An 18660-nucleotide genomic window follows, 5' to 3' on the forward strand; every position below is an offset into this window, starting at 1 on the left:
TCCTGTCAAGCAAAATAGTGGCTTCCTGTTAACTACCCTCAAGACTGGTTCTGCACTTCAGGGCCGTATAAGTCCTGCCCAGCTCTGACACCTACCTCCCAGTCATCAGGGAACTAGTGATGGTGGTGGCCTCTCAGAACATTCCTTCACATCAGGCCATCTTTGGAACCTTGGGAGCCCTGGGGATGCTACAGGTAGATCCGGGTGGGGTTGACTTCCATAAGAGATTCCCTAAATGAGGTCTCAAGTCATCATGCCTAGGTTAGATCATCATCCCTGAACCACAAACCTGCCAAGTCCCCGCTCAGGAAACCTTGCCAAGAAATGAAGCAGCTGGGCTTACTGGGTGTGGGGGACAAATGGGTTTGTGATAAGATCTGCTCTGACAGGCCCAGCATCTAAAGGAGAAGACCTGTGGCCTGTACCTCCCCTGTGTACTATGTGAGGAGGGGACCTCTCCTAGATGGGCAAAGGGGTAGTTAAATAGCACTTCATGTTTGAGTGTGTCGTATGGCTGGGGACCTTGTGTACAGCTTTTCTGGAAGTTTGTCAGGCCTGAGCTGTGACTTACACATGAAATAGTCCATTTGGGGGGCTGTCAAGTGGTGTGGGCAGACTGTGATGTTTGTACTCTTAACTCCCCCAACATTTGCTGCAGAGGAGGGATATCAAACGGATTTTTCCCAGATCCCAGCACCTTAGGCCTGAGTAGAAAAAGGGTTCCAGTCTAACACACACACACACACACACACACACACACACACACACACACCTCCTAGAAAGACCCTAGAGCAACAGTTCTCAACCTGTGGGTCATGACCCTTTTGGGGGTCAGACAACCCTTTCACAGGGGTCACCTAAGACCATCGGAAAACTGATATTTACCATTTATAACAGTAGCAAAATTACAGTTATGAAGTAGCAACAAAAATAATTTTATGGTTGGGGATCACCCCACCATGAGGGACTGTATTAAAGGACCTCAGCATTAGGGAGCTTGAGAACCACTGTCCTAGAGTCTGCCCGCACAGGTGCCACCAGAGACATTTCCTCCACATGAACCTACAGTCTAACCAGACTTTCAGCAGAATTCGAAGATACCCAGAGGTCCTCCAGCTCTGAGATGCTCTGAGCTCCATTGATACGTCCTCACTCAGTTCTAGGGAACTCTTGGCTCACAATGCTGCTGCCCACCCTTGGCTCCCATGAGCCATCAGGAGCTCTCTAACTCCGGACTGCACAACTCGCACCAAGAGCCTTCTCCAAGGTCATCACTTGCTCCTGAGCAAACCATTTTCTGTTTGAGTCTCTGTGTAGAGGACAAGAGAAGCCCCTACCTTACGTTTATTGGGAGGCGATGTTAAAGAATCTGAGAAATACTCCTGGTACTTGGTACCTAGTACCAAGTATGCCCTAAGTCTTGCTGCGTGGTAGCTAGCTGGTGATCACACCCACCGCCGCCACCACCACAGACCTGCCACAATCTCAGGCTCACCAGGTCTGAGTTCATCCACACCACCTCGTACCCACTAACTAGCTCCAGAACTGCCAGGCTCCCAGCCAAGACCCACAGCCATCGTAGACCCCGCCTTCTCTCAATTCTTTGTCCAGCCGGCTCCAAACCCTGTCTGTGTCTTCAGTTCTGCAGTCAGAATCGCTCTCAGCTTGTTCTTTAATCCTCATGTCTACCACTGTCATCTTCCAACAATCCCTTGAGGCCGGCGCCAGACTTCCGGCTGCCCCCTGCAGTCCATTCTCCACTGGGGTGCCCAACGAATTTTCCTAAAATGCATGTTGAAGCTCCTCCCTCCTAGGTTAACCTCTTTTGGGGTGGGGGGGGCGGGGTGAGTAGCAGAATGAATCAACCCTCCAGCTTCAGCTCATTTTCCCCGCTGGTCCATCCACCCAGCAATGTTCATGAGTAAGTCTCCCGTAGCCTGGCCTGCACACACCTATAGGAATCCTCCCTGTGCCCCACTCCAGCGCCTCGGCTGCACGCCCCCTCCAGAACTTGAAGTGCCGTTTTCATTCCGGCACCCACAGTTTTCAGTCTTGGGAAATCCCACTCGTCTGAACCCTGACAGCCCCGGACCAGGTCTGTTCTGTTCCACAGCGGTCCCCCTCCAGCTTCAACGCCCAGGCCGGCAGCTCATCGGATGCTTGTCGAATAAAAGAACGAGAGAATTAGGAGCCCTCACAGACCCTGCAGAGGAGGCGGAAAGCCCCGTGCGTCCCAAAGCGGACCGCCCCCCCCCCCCCCATGCCACCCCTGTCGCTTTGCTGCCACTCGCCGGCTCCTAGCGCGCAGACTCCCTAGCGCCGCGTCTCCGCCGGTCCAAGAAGTAGCGGCGCAATTGGGATCCCGGGCCCCGCCGCGGGCACCCGCCGCCTCCTCCCCTCGGTCCTTGCTGCCTCCGCCCCGCCCGCCCGCCTCCTCCTCCCTTCCCTCCCTCCCTCCCGCTCTTTGTCTCCCGGGCGACCGGCATCCCCACAAGCGCCCCCCGCATTGCCTTATCCCAGGCGACCCCCACGGACCTAGCCACCGCGACGCTGCACAAATCCGCCTGTGGCGCGAGGGTCCTAGATCCGCGGGGCTTGGCGGGGGCGGGGCGGGAGGTGGCTCTCTGGCTCTCTCTCTCTCTCTCTCTCTCTCTCTCTCTCTCTCTCACACACACACACACACACACACACACACACACACACACACACACACACACACACGTACACGCACGCACACACGGAACATCCTCCCGTCAGGTTTCCCGGTCCAGCCCCGCCCGCGCCTCCTGCTTCCCGCAGACCTTTCTCCCTGCATCCCTACACATCTCGCCTCTCCATTCTTTCCGGCTCTGGGACCCTCCCCTCCGATCCCCGCCCCCCAACCCAACACTCTGGGATGGAGCGACTCGAGCCCGCCCGGAGCCCCCCGCGGCCGGGGTGAAAGTCCTCCGCCCCTCTCCCACCCGGGACTCGCCTCGAGCACCATGGGCCTGAGGGGTTCCCGGGGCGCTGGACGCTGAAAATGACGGATGCTGGAGGTGAGGGGCCGGGACCCCTAGGGTGGAAGGGGAAGCGGGGCCAGAGACTGCCGGACTCAAGGTGAGACCCCCCCACTCCCCCAGTGTGGCTAGATGAATATAAGACACAAGGGCCTTTCTTCCTGTCTCGCTAGGGAGACCTCACTGGACCGGGGAGCTGGGCTGTCGGGAGGAAAACTGAAATAGGATGTGTGTCCCTAATCCCCTCCCTCCTGCCTGAGGAAATTAATTTGAAAAAAGCAAAGAAAGAGAAACTGGTGTGGGGGCAGGGGAAGAGGCCTTAACTCCTTGCTACCCGGGCAGTTGGGCCGGTGGGTTGGAGAAACTGCTCTACCGTCTGTGGTTCGGGAGAGGGGAGTCTATGATTGGAGTAGGTGCCCTGTCCCCCAACCCCATCTTCCGGGGCGCTTTGATGGGTTGTCAAACTCCTAGGGATTGCTCCAAGCCTGGGGCTGGCTGAAGACTGGTACCATGGTGCCATGGGAGGGGCATGGCCTCCTTAGCTCTTCAACCGCTTCCCCCATGCCAGCCTGCCCGTCACCCACTTCTGCGACTTGTCAGCTGCCCCTCTCCCTCCGGCTGGCTCCCTTCCCCTCTCCCCTCTCCTCCCCTTGGGCCCCCTTCTCCCCTCTGGCTTGTGGGGCAGGTGTTCTGTTCTTCTCTCACCCCATGGTGGGGCCTCGGGGCTGCCCAGCTGCTTTTCCTGAGCCTCCTGGGTCTGTTCTTTCTTGATCTTTCTTCTCAGCTCCCTGTGGACTGTCAGTCTCTACCTCTGGGTCCGCTAGTTGCTCCTTCTGTTCCATTCCCAGGTTGTATACCTTTTGTTTTGCTTTCTCCTTCCCCTGGGCTCCGGGTGGCTTGGAAGTCACCTGCCTTTCCTTTTCCCAGAGAAAGGTCAGAGGTCACTAAGGGTCCCCTAGGAACTGGTAGCTGATGGGAGTGGTCTGGTGATAGGGGAACCCAAAGGTTGTCCAAGGGAACAGGTTCATTTCCACCCTTGTGTAGTTGAACACCTGTGAGTGAGAGAGTGTGTGTAGGCGTGGGAAGCTGGGTGAAGCTGGGTATCTAATTTTCCAAGGCTGGGTTTTGGGTGGCTGGGGCAGGTGATCTCCAGGGTATTCTGCTTCCATGGAGTTTTCACATGGGATAGTTGGGAGAGGCTCCCCCCTACAGTTATAGGAGCTGGCTGTTAAAGACAGAGATAAAAGAAGCAGTTTGTGCTGAATCAGGATGGGCTGAGAGTCTGAGCTGGAGGCCCCAGTTCACCCAAGGGGTTAAAACAGTCCTCAGTGCACATCAGGAGCTCACCCCTGGACTGGAGCCTTCAGTAAAGAACATGGGCTGGCCTTCTCTGTGTTGTCTGCAGAGAGCAGCCCAGCCATTCTGGTGGGAGAAGCAGCTACTGTCCTGAGTCCCTCTAGTCTGAGAGGAGAGCACATGGGTCATCTGAGAAGGAGAGATAAGACCCAAGTAGGAAACCAGTAAAGTATAAAAAGGTCTCCTCCATTCCTCAGGGATTGGGGAAGTGGCTTTCAAACAGTGTAGACAATGGGGGTTGAGGGTTGGGTTGCGGGGAGCCCAATCTAAGACAACAGTCTGGAGAAGGGACAGCTAGACCCTAGTCAGAGCAGGCTTTGTGATCCAATGAAGAGACAGAGTTTGTGTTGAGGGCCAGCCTATCTCCTTCTCCTCTGGATTCTTGGGCCAGGAAGGAATAGTCTAGATCTTGGCTACTAGTTCTCAGAGTTCAAGACTGGCAAAGGGGTCCTTGCTGAGCCATTGCTGACCTCTCCCATATGGCATGTTTTGGCTCAGCTCCAAGCATCCCTGAAGCCTAGTGGAGGTGGTTTTAATGCTTGCCTTAATCCTAGCCAGTGCAGACCAGCTCCCCTCCCTCTACCCCAGCCCTCCCCCGAGAGTATCCTCATGAGCAACACCGGAACTGCAGATCATGCCTCTAGGATCGGGCTGGGAAGCAGGAGACTGGGTCAACGTCTGCTTCTGCGCTATTGTATATTAAGGTTCTCACCTATAAAGTGGGGGATACCAAGATGGCAAGCCAAGCCCAGTGGCTCATAGAGACGTGACATCTGTGAAGTGTGTGATGTGATAGGAGAGCTAGAGGGCATGTGGTCCAGTCCGGTGAGACCAAAGAATTCAAAATAACTGGAGATTATGTCTCAGCCATTCAGTGTCTCCCTGCCCTGAGCCATCAGTGGCCCATGAGCTCCCTCCCTCCCCTCTTTTAATATTTTTTATTTATTATATGAGTGCTCTGCCTGCATGTATGCCTTTATGCCAGAAGAGGGCACCAGACTCCACTATAGATGTTTGTGAGCCACCATGTGGTTGCTGGGAATTGAACTCAGGACCTCTGGAAGAGCAACCTGTGCTCTTAACCACTAAGCCGTCTCTCCAGCCCCTTCACTCTCTTATCCCCCCTATTAGGAAGGCCACCCAAGGTGTTTCTGATGCATTTCTCCTCTTTCCCTTCCCTTCCTTGCCTGCTCTTCTTGCTTCCCACAACAAAACAAAACAGACACCTAACCCAAACAACAGCCCGACTCTGCCCATCAGCCCTCCTTCCCAGAACATTGAATGCTTCAGAGATGTTCTGCTGTGAAAACTCAATGCCCTGTTGCAACTGTGAGTCTGTCACGCACTGTGAGAACTGGGGTTCTGTCTGAAATGGTGAACGGCCCTGCTGGTGATGCCAGCTTCCCACACAGTTCAGAAAAGGAGGTGGCGAGGGCCCCATTGATGGAGGAGGAAGAGCTAGATGGGATGATGGATGGGAGATGGAGAGCTGACAGATGCAAAGATGGGTAGATGCTTGGATATAATAGATGTTGGATGGAGGGGAGAAAGGAAGGGAGAGAAGGAGGGAGAGAAGGAGGGAGGGTGGGAGGGCAAGCAGATAGATAGAAAGCTAGGTAGGCAAACAGATGGAAGAACCTGGGTTTTGAATCTGTACCTTCCATTAATTGCTGCTAAATCTTGAGCCAGCCACTTCCTCTTCCATTTCTGTGTAAAGCGAGAGCTCTGGCTTTACTGATGATCTCCGTGACTTCTAGATTTGAATTTGAACAGTTGATGATGGGAGTTTTCGGGGAAGCTAGTGACCAAGCCGGAGGTAGTGCAGGGACCTGCGTGAAGTCAACAGCCAGTAGTTAGCCCGACTCAGAGAAGCTGGCTGGAGCCTGTGCCTGGACTGCTAATGTCTCCTGCCTCAGCCCTCACATGCTTCTCTTCCAAGGACCAAAGGGAGAATGCTAGAGAAAGGAAAGCAGTGAGTGGGCGGAATCGGGAAGCCATTGACTTTACTGCCACAACCAACTTGAACCTCTTATCCTCTCTCTCTCTCTCTCTCTCTCTCTCTCTCTCTCTCTCTGTCCTTTCTCTCCTTTTTATCCTCCCCAGCTCTCTTGAGTCATGGCTTCCTCAAAGCTCCGAGAACCTGTGGACGAAGTTTTTGGTAAGTTCTGCGTGACTTTATGTCTAGCGGTCAACCTAGCCATGGGGCCTTTCCTTCAAGTCTGCTGGGCATGGCGTGGGATAAGGGCAGACAGGGCACTTCAGGACATGATGTGCAACTGACCTCACATGCAGGGTGTCCTCTGATTCTGAAATAATGCTAGTTGTACAGACAAGGGGTATAGGATGCAGTGTGCTGGTGTGGCCTGCTTTAACAATCACATGGAGGCTAGTGTGATGGTTCCGCAGATAAAGGCACTAGCTGTACAACCTGCATTTGATTCCTGTAACCCACATAAAGGATGAAGGAGAGAATCGGCTCCACAAAAGTTATCCTCTGCCCTCCATGTGTACTATCACACACACACACACACACACACACACACACACACACACACTAATAATAATAATAATACTTTAAAAAATAGCATCAAAGCATGAAGACTTGAGTTCAGTCCCAAACACCCACATAAAAATGGAGCACAAGCTGGGCGTGGTGGCACACGCCTTTAATCTCTGTACTTGGAAAGCAGAGGCAGGTGGATCTCTGTGAGTTTGAGGCCAGCCTGGGCTACACGGAGAGTTCCAGGACAGCCAGGGCTACAGAGAGAGATCCTATCTCAACAACAACAACAATAACAATAATGAAACTGTCATAGCAGTGCACACGTGTAATCCTAGTGCTAAGGATAGGACGGCAGGATTCCTGGGCTTGCTGGCCAGCCAGTCTAACCAACCACCTGAGTTAGCTTCAGGTTCAGTGAGAGTCCCTGTCCCCAAAACTCAGATGGAGAGGGATTGAGACCATCAACCTCTGGCTTCTATGCATACGTGCATATGCACTCACACACATATGCACTCAGAGAATGAATGAAATAAATAAATAAATCGCATGGCAAGTAAGCAGCAGAACTGGGCTAAGAACCCCTGTCCTTAGTCACTGGGCTAAACCCTCTGTCTACTCCAGTTCAGACACCATACATATGTAAGTGCCTGAGATCTCTCTCTCTCTCTCTCTCTCTCTCTCTCTCTCTCTCTCTCTCACACACACACACACACACACACACACACACATGGCCTCCATGTCTCCGTCTGCCCATGCCTTCAGCATCCACTGGTGTCCATGTGTGTAACTCCACTGTGTGTAACTCCAAGGGGCTCATAACATGGGATGCCAGAGGGCTCCAGCTTCCATCTCTGCCTTTCTCTCTTCTCTTCCTCCTTGCCATCACCACCGACCCTGGTCATGCCAATCATGTTGTCTCAGTGCTTCTGGGAACACTGCTCCCTCCCAGCCCCCCTTCCCCCCCTCCAGCTACCCCCCCCATTCCCCCACAACATTTCCCTATCTCTGAGGCTGGAGGCTGGCTCCACACAAGTCCAGCCTAACCTTGGCAGGTCCACAGAGGTGAGCTTCCCTTAGTGGGGGGGGGGGGGGGGGGGCTTTTCTGTCTCCCCTCTCCCCACCTCCCACCCCATGCTCCTCACCAATCCTTTCTTGTTTTCCTCCAGTCTGCTGAGGTAGCTGGGCACCGCCTGGAGTGCTTCCTCACAAGAAAACAATTAAATATTCATCACTCCCACTGCCCAGAGCCCAGAGCGGGAGGCTGGGAGGGGAACAGATGGAAGGAGTGTTTGAGGGACCCTGGTGAGACTGGGCCCCACTTTGCTTTGTACCACCACCACCACCACCACCACCACCACCACCACCACCACCCCCCACACGAGCCCTCGGGAGACCCTTTGCTCTCCAGACTATGGGTAATACCCATGTTGCCATGTGGAGCAAGGACCCATCACCCTGACACAGATGCCGTGGAGAGGAGGTCAGAGCCCTGGCCCCAGGGCCAGGAGACCTGGACACTACCTTTACTCCCTCCACACAACTGACCAGACCTCTCTTGTCCGAGTTCAGTTTCTCCACCCTTAAAATGAGGGCTTAGACATGATGCTGCCTCCTTCTCTGTTCAGAAAGCCCACAGCTGATATGTCTGCTACTTCCTAACAAGCAGCCTGCTGGTCTTTGACCCCAGCTAGCTCTTGCCAGCTCTATGCTCTTGGGCAAATTAAGGCTGCCCTGGGGGATCCTGAGTCTCTTCCTCTGAGATTGTCGGAGGTTTCAGTGACCGGTAATTGTGAAGCACTTGGAGCAGTGTGAGCTATAACCGGGCTGCTTCCAGGGGCACCGGGATGTTCTTCATCAGGACCCAAGTGAGTCACATCTGGATCCAAAAGAGCGTCCCAGACAGTAGCTGTCCCCTCCCAGCCCCTCACCACACCCCTGGACAATGTCACGGCCTGAGTCTACTTCCATCTTCAGTTAGGCTGTTGCTGGCTGTTCCTTGACACCTCAAACTCAGGGCCACACCATTCCCTCTCCTTAGAAAATCTTCTCTGGCCAGGCAGTGGTGGGTGGTGGCACACACCTTTAATCTCAGCACTCACAAGGCAGAGGGAGGCGGCAAAATCTCTGAGTTTGAGGCCAAACTGGTCTACAGAGCAAGTTCTGTACAGAACTACACAGAAAAACCCTGTCTTGAAAAAAAAACAAAAAACAAAAAACAAACACCAAATCTCCTTAAGGCCATCCAGACCTCAGCCTGGCAACCAAATAGCCCTGGTCACTATTGTTTTCTTGTCCATTGGGGATACTTCCTTATGTGTCCCTTTTCTTTCTTTAAGAGAGTATTCATTAGGCACCTGCTATGGGCCAGGTGCTGTCCGGTGCCTGTGGTACAGTCATAGACCGGAAAACTCTGTCCTTATGAAGCTGAAAAGTCTCATAGGTGGAAAGAGGCAAGCTTAAATAAGAAAGGTATTCGGGATGCCAGAGAGTGATGTGTGGTACAGGAAAAGACAGGTATGGCACTTTGGAGTATATAGGGATGGGTGTTATACATGCAAAGATTCTGAGGTGTAGACTGGGTGGAAGGAGCGGATGGAGGCAGAAGCACAGGGAGGTGAGGAACACAGACTGAATCTCGAAGGCCAATGGGAGAACTTCGGCTCTGCCTCTGCCTGAGATGGTTCTGAGCAGGGGAGTGACAGAGCTGGCACCCCATAGCATTAGGATCATTGGCTGCTGTGCCGGAAAACACTAAGTGTGACAGGAGAGCAGGAGGCCACTCATAACAGCAGAGGTGTGAGGTGATAGGGACCTGGTGCTCCTCTCCCCTTCCCCCCCTCCCCCTCCTCTTTCTCACTCCTCTCTGTATGTGCACATGTATACATGTGTAAACTCACCGATAAACCTAAGAGTTTGGGCTGCAGAGTGGGCAGTTTAGAGTAGGTATGGCTCCTGTAGAGGACTCAAATTCAGTTCTCGGTACCCACGGTCAGGCAGCTCACAACAGCCTGTAACTCCAGTACCAGGGGATCCAACATCCTCTTCTGAACTCTGGGGGTATGTGCAGATACCCCCCCACACACACATACACACGAGCTAAATAATAGTTTTTAAAAATTAAAACCTCAGACATCCTCAGAAGTAGAAAAACAACACAATGCACCCTGCCGTGTGCTCAAGTTCCGGTCACTCCCTCTCCACCATGCTCACCCCCTGGCCAGGCTTGCGTCACCCTTCCCATTCTTCACCTCCATTACCCTGGATCATCTGGACTCACTGAAAACGGTCTCAGGCTTCACCTCTGTATTTCATTCAACAGGACTAGCTATTTTGAGGGCAGGGTTAACAGGAATATGTCTAAACTAATTTGTAAGAAAGGGGGTAAGGTGGGGGAGGAGAGTCAAAAAAGACCCAGGGTTTAGCTTGAGTAGCAGGAAGGATGAAGCCACTGTTTACCAGGATAGGGAGACCAACCAGGAGGAGAGCCATGGGGGAAAAGAAGGGCTGTGAACTAAAGACCCTGCTGAATAGCCAGCAGGGGAGACAAGGAGCAGCGTGCATGTGGGAGCAGGGCCTGGGAGGGCTGAGGAGAGAAGGGTAGCTCAGAGCTGTCCAACTTGGATGACTTGGGTAGACCATCAATTGGTCTAAAAGGCAACAAGTCTGATTAAGGCAATCCAATCCAATGTGTGTGTGTGTGTGTGTGTGTGTTAGACAGGGTCTCTCTGTGTACCCCTGGCTGTTCTGGAACTAGCTCTGTAGACCAGGTTGGACTTGCCTCTGCCTCATGAGTGCTGGGATTAAAGGCAAAAGGGCATGCTTTTATGGGTTATGTTTGGCTGAGGCACTGGTGGGGGGAGGCTGGTTTATGGGTTCCCTGGCAGGGGCTTCTGTGCTCAGGCTTGGTATTTAGTGGAGGAGTCAGGGCTGGGGACAAAGTGGCCATTAAGTAGGGGTACGTTTGACGTGTCTACAGATGAGAGAGGAGCAGGCAAGAAGAGTGGGTGTGAAGGCAGAGATACAAAGCAAGGGGTGAACAGGAATGTACTGACCCATCCTGAAGCCCAGGAAGACCGCAGTACCAAGGTCAGGGCCAGAACAAATGATGCTCCATTACCAGGCAGGCAGACAAAACGTGAAAGTGTGGCCATAGAGTGCTTTCTGCACTCCACCGCCCCCAGCAGGTGCCGAAAGCTTCTAGCAGGGTCTAGCCCTGGACTGTAGAGCCCAGGACCCAAGACACAAGCTGGAAGGGCCTGTGGAAGCTTTGCTCCTGAGACTGACATTGGCATGTGGGTGCCCCTCTTCCTCACGTCAGCAGAGGAGAGGGGCTTACTGCTATCCTTAAATACAGTCCTGAGTGTGGCACAGCAAGATCGTGTCCCCGGGAGGGTCCCTTTCTGGAGCCACACCCCCAAGCCCTAGACTGTTACTAGCCAGTGGATCCAGTCATCCTTGCCTTCTTTAGTTCTAGTTGGCTGTAAATGTATCCCAAATGCGGTAGCCTCCCTTCCCCCAGGGAGCTCTGAGGATAGTGATATGTGTGTGCATCACACTGGGTGCATGGCAGATTCATCTTCCTGGTCTCCAGGGCTTTTCTCCCAGTTCTTGTCCCCACGGAGCTACTTCCTGCCACCCAGAGGTGCTATCTCTAATCCCTACTTTCCACCCATTTCAATGTTTGCCAGCTCTCACTCAGACTTTAGGATCCAGGTGGGTGTGCCTCCTCTCACCCCTGCTTCTGTGAGTGTCTGCACATAGCCCAGCCACGCCCACAGGCCAGGCCTGTAGTGCCCCGTGCGCCCCCCCCCCCCCCATAGGCGATAGCAGGCGGGGTTGGGAGACCTACAGTCCTAGTGGACTGCACTCCCAAGCACCAGCTTAATGTCTGCGGTGTGAGTCAGGGTGGCCATCTGAGGTTGCTCTGGTCTCTGTTTGCAGACCTGGACTTGGCTGTACCAGAGACCACCAGACTGGACAGCAGTTTACACAAAGCCCGGGCCCAGCTGTTGGCCAAGGGCCGGAGACACCGGCCTTCCCGCTCCAGGCTACGTGACAGTGCCAGCTCTGCTGAGGACGGTGAAGGCTCTGATGGGCCTGGAGGCAAGGTTGGGGTAACACACACACACTCACATCTTGCCCCTGGATCACCACCACCCCCTTCCAGGGAAGTGCGCCCCCAGAGATCTGACAGTCATCCACCACCCAAAGGTCAGCTAGCTGTTCACTTCTGGCTCCTGTACTTGTGTAGAAAAAGTGTTAGCCCATTTCACAGATGAAGAGGCGGAGAGCAGCAGGGATCGGGGAAATCCCGCCGTTAACAAATGAAGCAAGATGTCCTCACTTCATGTGATCACCCATTGCTTCCCTGTCACTGCTTAGGCACTCCTCATCTCCGGGCCCAAGGAACCCACCCTCCAGGCCCCAGGAAGCAGAGCTCTTCTGGTGCTCCCGGCATAGCCAACAGGGGAAACCGGCCTCCATCCTCCAGGGAGTGAGGAGGGAGCTCTGGATGAGCGGCTGCCTTTCTTCTAGGTGACCGACGGCTGCGGTAGCCCCCTGCACCGGCTGCGCTCGCCTCTGCACTCGGGCCCTGGCTCCCCCGCCAGCGGCTCTTTCTGCCTGGAGCCTCCCGGCTTGCGGCGCAGCCTGGATGAGGACGAGCCGCCGCCCTCGCCCCTCGCCCGCTACCGGCCCCTGCACAATGCCGCCTCGCACGAGGGCCTTGCGGCCACCTCCGGCTCGCCTCCGCGCTCTGCACCTTCCTCGGACAGCTCCCCCAGCTTCGTGCGCCGCTATCCCCGAGCAGAGCCGCACAGCGAAGGTGAGCCCGACAGGCGCGACGCTCCCTGCGGGCTAGCTCGGGAACTGCAGCTTGGCCAGGCAGTATGGTGGCTACAGGGGAAGTAGAAGGATGGCCCAGAAGCTTACTATATGACAGACATCGCTGGGACCAAACAGAGCAGTGATACAGTCCTTGGCCTCTGGGGATGTGTAGGTTAGGAAAGAAACAACTAAACCACCCCATAATTAACGTATAGTAACAAATGTAATAAAAGCTATGGGGGGGGTGGGGTTGCTGAAGAGTTTCCTTGGCTTACCTGAGGAGATGATGACATTTGAGCCAAGATTGAAAGGCTAGTTAGAAGATGGCCAAGATAATGTCAGTAGTATACCTAGCATGCAGGAAGCCCTGGTCACAGCACACCACATATGGTGATGTGCCCTGGTAATTGCAGTACCCAGGAGGTGGTGAGGACAGGAAAATCAGGGGTCCAAGGCCACATAGGGAATTCCAGGCCAGCCTGGGTTTCATTGAGACCCTGTCTCAAAAACAAACTAACAAACATTCATAGCTCTATTTTCTCAGTTATAAAGTGCTTTTTTGTTGGTTTGGTTTTTGGAGACAGGGTTTCTCTGTGTAGTTTTGGTGCCTGTCATGGATCTCACGCTGTACAACAGACTGGCCTTGAACTCACAGAGATCTACCTGGCTCTGCCTCACAAGTACTGGGATTAAAGGTGTGTGCCACCACTGCCTGGCTTGCTTTTACAGTTTGTAAAAGGCAAAAGCCTAGGCTCTATTAGATACTGTAAAATGGGCATGTCTCTATGTTTGAAATGAAGGGGAACTCAAGAACAGAGTGTCTTCTCCTGGGTCACATAGCTAATGCAGAACCCCGGAGCCAGATGGTGTAATTCTAAGTCAAGAAATGTCTACCACCCCACATGGGCAGCAGCAGGAGGCAAGCAAACCACCACCGCTTTAGCTGTTTTCTTCCTCCTCTCCTTCTAAAAGATGACAGCCGGGATGCCAGCCCCCCTGAGCCTGCCAGCCCCACCATCGGCTTGGATAAGAAGACTCGAAGAAAATTCCTGGACCTGGGGTGAGTAGAGGGCAGGTCTTGCATGGGTCCTTGGAGCTGTTGGGGTCTGAACATCGCAATGTAGCAGGAATCTTAAATGGTCTTATTAATAAAACAAACCTGAAGCCAGGTATTGGGGTGAACGTTGAATGATCAGAGACACAGAACAAGCCACAGCCACCTCACCTCACCAGTTCCTCAGCTGATCCTGTTTCCTCAGACTAGAAGCTTCTGAGTCCTTATCCGAATGAATCTCAGCTGAACTGCTGCTCAAAAGCCTAAAAGCTTAACTGGCCAAAAGCTTCTAGTTCCTGGTCCTCACGCCTTATATATCTTTCTGCTTTCTGCCATCACTTCCTGGGATTAAAGGCGTGTGTCACCATGCCTGGCTGTTTCCAGTGTGGCTTTGAACTCAGAGATCCAGGTGGATCTCTGCCTCCCAAGTGATAGGATTAAAGGTGTGAATGCCATCATTTTTTGGCCTCTATGTCTGTCCAGTGGCTGTTCTGTTCTCTGACCCCCAGATAAGTTTATTAGGGTGCACAATATTTTGGGGAACATAATACCACCACAATGCTCCATTCCCCTTGCCTCTTTACAGGGTCACTCTCCGCCGAGCATCCACCAGCAAGAGCCGGAAGGAGAAGGGTAGCAACCGCCTGTCCATGGGCAGCAGGTGAGAGGTACCCATGGCACCCACCCACGGCTCCCATCCTCTCCTGGACACCCACACCATGCTGATGTTTTCTCCACAGGGAGTCCGTAGAAGGTTCTGGAAGGACAGGGAGCTCCCCGTTCCTGCCCTTTTCCTGGTTCACAGACAGCGGCAAAGGCTCTGCTTCCTCAGGGAGCACCACCTCCCCGGCCTGTTCCCCCAAACATGAGGGCTTCAGCCCCAAGAAGTCAGCTTCCCAGGTAAGCCCGGGTCTTCGTTCCTTCTTCTTCTCCTTCCCTCTTATCATCCAGATTTCCCTTCCATCTGTCTTTTTGTCCCCTGAGGCAGTTTTACTCTGTAGCCCAGGCTGGCCTAGGGCTACAAGAGCATGCCATGCTTGCCAGTGGAACCCCAGGACTTTCTTGTCCCACACTGGCTCCCAGGCTCATGGCAAGGACATACTTCATCTGGGCTTGGCCTGGGACCTAGGTTTTTCTGGGACCCATCATGTCCCTCCACAGAGCCACCTAGTGACTCATGACTTCCATCTTCTCTGGCTTCATCCGTTCATTGGCTCGTGCATTTATTTTGCTTCCTCCACTCAGCACTGGTGTGGGAACACTGAGTGCCTGCTGCTCACTCTGAAGCCCCCTTGTTTCGTACTGTCCTGCCTGAGTCAGGACCGGACTACACCATCAAGAGCTGGCCACCTGCATGGTGGGACATTTTTAGAGATAGAGAGATGAGCAGGTCCCCCACCTAGTGCTCTGAAAGCTTCAGACCCTAGGAAACGAGAACTTTCCACACAAGCAATGCTAATGTACGCTCACAGGCGGCTAGACTTCACAAAGCCCAGGACTCACATGTGCCTTTCACTGTGATGGAGGCAAGGCAGGCACTATTATCTGCACTGTACAGATGAGCAAATGAGGCCCACAGAAAAGGGACTTGCTCCCAGATGTGCATGGTGCCAGGACTTAGGAGAATCATAAACCTTGGGGTTCAGGGGAGACCCTTCTGATGTGCAACTTTGTCCTTTGACCACCCGGCATCCTTTCTCAGTCCCTCCCTTTTCTTTGTGCTGGTCCCAGGGGACACCCTGCTGAGTGAGACACAGCCCAAGCCCTCCCAGAGGTCTGAGGCCAGTGAGGGTACCCACCAGCTGGCAGGCAAAAGGCCTAAGAGGGGGGTTCCATGTAACAGGGACACGTGACCCAGGCTTGGCGAAATCCTGGTGGGCCACCTATAAGGCAGCAGCACCTACCCTCCTCCACTCCTGTCAATTCTTCAGCTCGACTCAATGCTAGCACCAGGTCTTCTGGGTAGCCAGCTCCCTCCTAGAGGGCTCAGGTTCTGGTGTGTCCCTTGATCACCACAGCCTGTGTCTGGGTTCATGGTCAGGAGCACGGAACCACTGCTGGTGTCTAGTCCAGTATTTCTGGTCCATCTGGTCAAGGTGATGGGCTGGGGTGTATGTGTGTGGAGGTGAACTTGCCCCTCAGCACACATCCCTTTCTGTCCAGGAATCCACCCTGAGTGACGACTCCACCACTCCCAGCAGCAGCCCCAAGATCCCCAGTGGTCCTCGACGAGAGTCCAAGTGCTCCTACCCCTACCACACACTGTCCCGGTCTTCGGATGAGGTGAGCCAGGCTAGCCTTCGGACCTGCTGGGGACCTGGCCACAGGCCGGGCTCCCTTTACTCTCTCCGTCTCTACCGCAGTTCCTGGACGAGTCTCTCCCTACCATACAACACTGGACCAGCCAGCAGGTGGGGCAGTGGCTGCGCAGCCTCAACCTGGAACAGTATACGGCCGAGTTTGCTGCCCGACAGGTGGACGGGCCGCAGCTCCTGCAGCTGGATGGAAGCAGACTGAAGGTTGGTCAGGGTGCAAGATACGCCAGATTGAGGTGGCCCTCCAAGATAAGGACCCCCTTTGTCCTGACTTGTCTCCTGAACTGACCTGGGATTTCCTCTCCCTGTCTAGCCGCCGGCCTGGCTTCTGCAAGGGTCTGACCTAATCTTGGCAGTGTAGTGTGACTCCCTAGTCTGAGTTGAAACTCAAGCCCACCACTTCCATCTGACCTAGCTCCAGCCCAGGGGTTCAGACTGACCTTGCCCTTTGGATGACCATCCAATGTTGGGAAGCCAGGCCTCTTTCCTGGCCAGCTCCATGCCACCACATTCAGTCTCAGAGCCTGATGCTGGGGGTGTGGTAAGGGGATAGTGTAGGGAGGTGGATTCCAGCACTTGTAGGTACCTGGGTCTGAAGCACAACCCCACAGGAAATCCTGAAATGGGGAGAGACCTTGCCGCCTAGCGGTGTGACCATGAACAAATCACTCTCCATCCTGAGGACCTCGGGAGGTTGGGCAGGGTCATAGCACCTAGGTTGAGGAGCTGGAGCCAAGGATGGGGTACAAATGGCTTAGTGCCAATGGCCATCTCGATGATCACTTGCAACCCAGTCCTCTTCCCTTGAGGCCCAGAGTCTATGGGGAGTAAGTGGGAGGGGTGTTCTGGGCCTCTTCCCTTCATTCTGGGTTTCTTCCCAGAGCCTGGGGCTTAGCAACTCGCATGACCGGGCACTGGTGAAGCGGAAGTTGAAGGAGCTGGCAGCGGCTGCTGAGAAGGAACGGAAGGCGCAGGAGAAGACCGCGCGGCAGCGGGAGAAGCTGAGGCGCCGGGAGCATGAGGCCAAGAAGAGCTAGGGACCGCTGGTGGGGCTGGCACCCCGGCGCACTCGCAGCCACCTGCATGGGCCTCACCAGGGAAGTAGGGTCTAGGCACCAGGTTCTTGGGGTACAGGACCCCTCTCACCCTGTTTGGACGAGTCCTCTGGAGGGAGATTCCCAAGGAGAGGGCCCAGGAATAAACCCAATTTCGAGACTTGTTTGGCACAGACTTCCAGGGGGAAGCGGGTGGCAGGTGAAGAGGGCAGAGGCCAGGGACGCAGCAAACCTGGAGCCCAGAGGAGCCCGGTTCAGGCTGAACCTCTTCCCTCTGGCTAGAGTGGTACCGAACAGGAAGTGAGCTCTGAGCTCGTGAGAGAGGCCCTACATGACCAGGATTCCTGGGCTCAGAGAGCAGCCTGGGCATCCCGACGGAAGACAGAGCTGTGTCTCCTCAGCTCTTGAAGGTGGCTATGTGGTGGGAGAGCAGTTCTCCCCAGAGCGGCCAGTGGGCACTGCAGTGGCGTCACTCAGGGTAGATTCCCAGACACCTCCTCCAAGTGGAGAAGAGCGAGCTGGCCTCTGTGAGGATTGCAGAAAGGGGGGAGGGGGCTCTTCCTCTTTCCCCCTCACTACCCTGCAGGTTCCAGTGGGCAGGATGGCACTGCTCCTCTCCACTGGGTCAGGAGTGGGTCTCTGACCCTTTCTCAGAGCTAGAATCCACTTCCTCAGAGAGTGCTTGGGCCTTCTCTGGGGGCACGATAAATGGGAGCTTCTGGGGACCCGGGACATTTCCCCCCACTAGTGCCTAGGTGGCACTGAACTGGTGACTTTCATCACCCCAGCCGGGCAAGAGGCACAATCTGAGGGCGGCCTGGAAGCTGCTAGATCAGAAAGGTCCATCAGCTCCCCGGGTGCCCCGGGTGTGTCAAGGCCTCAGCGGGCCCAGAGCTGACAAACATTGCTGGCTCAGGTTTGCTAGGCTACAGAGAGGACTGGGCCAGCCCTGGGTGGGTCTGGCACATGTCCTTTGTAGGCGATGTTCAGAGGTAGAGGGCCCAGTTGCCATGCTGACCCAGCTTCTCAGGGGCTGGTCAGTTGCTACTGGGCCCAGGAGGTTTCTGAGGAGAACCTCCCATCCCTCCCAGCTTCCTGGAGGGGTGGACAGGACCTGCATGCTAACTCCCTCTCTCCTGCCTGGGGAAGCAGTTGGAGGCCAGGGCACTGTGCTTGGGCTGAGCCATCTGTACTGGGAGAGGGGCCTCGGAGGGAAACTAAGGGATAGATAGGGGCACTGGCACGATCTAGACTGGGTGGGGAGGGTGGAGTCCCTACTGCCCTGCGGCTGTCAGGGGCCAAGTGTGCCCCACCTGCATGTGACGGGGAAGATGGCTCTCAACTGCTTTCAATAAATACTTACCATACACCACTGGTCTTTCTGTCTGGGAGGAGTGACCAATCTGTGCCTTGAGTACCACTGGGCTGCCAGGTATTCTGGGGGGATGGGCCTGCCTTGTGGTGTACTCAGGTTACCAGCTAGGCCCGGTCCTGGGTACAGTTGACTCCAGAGGACCAGTCTTCACAAGCGTGCAGGTGTGGACTCCCCCTT

General features: G+C 54.6%; 1 protein-coding gene across 4 annotated transcripts; it reads left to right on the forward strand.

Annotated features, from left to right (window-relative positions):
- Nucleotides 1-2689: 2689 nt before the first annotated feature.
- On the forward strand, nucleotides 2690-18480 carry Samd14 (sterile alpha motif domain containing 14). 4 transcript variants are annotated; one of them, XM_036195726.1, is made up of 12 exons: nucleotides 2690-3038; nucleotides 3784-3847; nucleotides 5578-5684; nucleotides 6459-6513; nucleotides 11800-11966; nucleotides 12394-12682; nucleotides 13657-13744; nucleotides 14325-14399; nucleotides 14479-14638; nucleotides 15902-16021; nucleotides 16102-16257; nucleotides 16935-18480. In XM_036195726.1, exons 4-12 carry the CDS (start codon nucleotides 6471-6473, stop codon nucleotides 17088-17090), a joined length of 1254 nt encoding a protein of 417 aa, XP_036051619.1. In that variant the 5' UTR covers nucleotides 2690-3038; nucleotides 3784-3847; nucleotides 5578-5684; nucleotides 6459-6470; the 3' UTR covers nucleotides 17091-18480. The 4 variants fall into 4 exon arrangements, with proteins under 4 accessions (XP_036051619.1, XP_036051620.1, XP_036051617.1 ...); XM_036195727.1 differs by lacking the exon at nucleotides 3784-3847; XM_036195724.1 differs by lacking the exons at nucleotides 3784-3847; nucleotides 5578-5684.
- Nucleotides 18481-18660: the final 180 nt, after the last annotated feature.

Source organism: Onychomys torridus, chromosome 8, assembly GCF_903995425.1.
Source record: "Onychomys torridus chromosome 8, mOncTor1.1, whole genome shotgun sequence".
Lineage (NCBI taxonomy): Eukaryota > Metazoa > Chordata > Mammalia > Rodentia > Cricetidae > Onychomys > Onychomys torridus.